The sequence below is a fragment of the Stegastes partitus genome, unplaced genomic scaffold, assembly GCF_000690725.1.
Source record: "Stegastes partitus isolate 25-593 unplaced genomic scaffold, Stegastes_partitus-1.0.2 Scaffold469, whole genome shotgun sequence".
Classification (NCBI taxonomy): domain Eukaryota; kingdom Metazoa; phylum Chordata; class Actinopteri; family Pomacentridae; genus Stegastes; species Stegastes partitus.
The window spans coordinates 444,064-445,578 of record NW_007578200.1 but is presented as its reverse complement, the minus strand read 5'-3'; the positions used below and the strand labels follow the sequence as shown (position 1 = coordinate 445,578).

The following is a 1,515-nucleotide window of genomic DNA, read 5'->3' as shown; positions in this document are numbered from 1 at the left end:
ACCTCAGCATGTTTCTGGACTGTGGGAGGAAGCCGGAGAACCCGGAGAGAACCCACGCTGCACGGGGAGAACATGGAGACTCCACGCAGGAAGATCCCGAGTGTCCTCACCGGGACGCTAACCGGCGACCTTCTAGCTTTGAGGCGATGGTGCTAACCACTGATCCACCTTGCAGCTCGATAAACATGTAAATAAATAAAAACGACTTCCAGTTCAAAGCTGGAATTCTTCTTTTAATGTGCAGATTTTAAAGCTTTTCGCTGTATAATTCTATATTTGTTAGATGTCTTTTGTATTATCTTCATAAACGTTCTTCAGAGCAGACGTGCTGATGCGTCCTAACAGCTGCATCTCACTCAGAGTCTCACTCCTGCTGCTATCTGTCCACATGCTGGTTTACTGGGACACTTATTAGAACTGATTGATCTTTTTTAATTCAGTCTGTGCTTCTCCTACTGTGGATACTGTCAAAATGTCAATTAGTGTTTTTATTTTAAACATAAAACATCAAAATATGGATCAGAAATACTTTCAAATCGATCTCCATCACTGAGAATTTATTTAATTTGCGTCCCGAGGCTGTTCAGACCGTTAGAAGCTCCACGCCGCGGTAGCTCTGGTCCCGTCAGTGCACTGTCCTTTTAAACCGGTCTCTCTGCACAGCTCGCGTCCTCCTCTGTCTGTCTGCGACGGTGGAGCCGAGGCTCTGCTTGAGGGCCGGGAGGACGAGTCCAGACTGGGAGGCTGCAGACCTGGGCAAGGACAGGAGGATTAGACGGCTGACTGGTCTGGCTTTCTGACACGAAAACGTCTGTCTTGGTTAAAAAAAAAATGCAGCTTTGGGCTTTAATAATACGGAGGTTTGAGCTTCCTGTCGCACACAAACAAATTTGAAGAGAGACTCACATTTTATCTGGAAATGATTGAAGACCAAGTTTTGGAAATTTCTTTTCTTCTAAAGATTTGCTGGAAAAAAAAGGAGAAGTTTTTATCACAACTGCTTTTCATGAGGACATCATATGCTGATGATGCTGAAGATGAAGATGAAGATGTCGCTTTACTGAGTCCCGTCGAGGAGGTAGGCCTTGGTCAGGATGTAGTTTTCTGGGGTGATCTTCTTGCTCAGGACGATGTCTCTCAGCAGCGCCTTCACTCGTAGGATCTAGACGACACAGAGCTGCACTTCAAGCAAAGCTCAGACGTATATTTTGGACTCAACCAAACTGGACAGAACATGATGGGCACCTACCTCCTGAGACTGTAAGCTGTTGGCGTTGTAAAGCTGCCGGATGATGACCTCACACTCCTGCAGCGTGGGAGCTCGAGGCGGATGTGAGGGGCTGCTGTGGATTCGTAGCGGCTGCAGCGAGGTGATGAGGCGTCCCTTCACGTCTGCGCCGTGGTCCTGCTGCCTGGCCGAGCCCACGATGTCGCCGCCTTCGCCGATGCTTCTCAAAGAGATCAGTTCAATTAAATGCACGACCACAAGCAGCACGTTCACAACAGCAGGTACAA

The 1,515-nt window shown here is 47.9% G+C and overlaps 1 protein-coding gene across 1 annotated transcript in view; it reads right to left on the bottom strand.

Moving 5' to 3' along the window:
• Positions 1–536: 536 nt before the first annotated feature.
• The window catches only part of ccdc74b (coiled-coil domain containing 74B), a 3,964-nt gene continuing 2,985 nt past the window's right edge, over positions 537–1,515 (bottom strand). Inside the window, exons 4-7 of the mRNA XM_008286779.1 lie at positions 1,250–1,448; positions 1,062–1,162; positions 907–966; positions 537–752 (exon numbers count right to left, since the gene is read on the bottom strand). Coding sequence (XP_008285001.1) covers positions 626–752; positions 907–966; positions 1,062–1,162; positions 1,250–1,448 — 487 coding nt within the window. The 3' untranslated portion in view covers positions 537–625. The remainder of the gene's footprint in view (positions 753–906; positions 967–1,061; positions 1,163–1,249; positions 1,449–1,515) is intronic.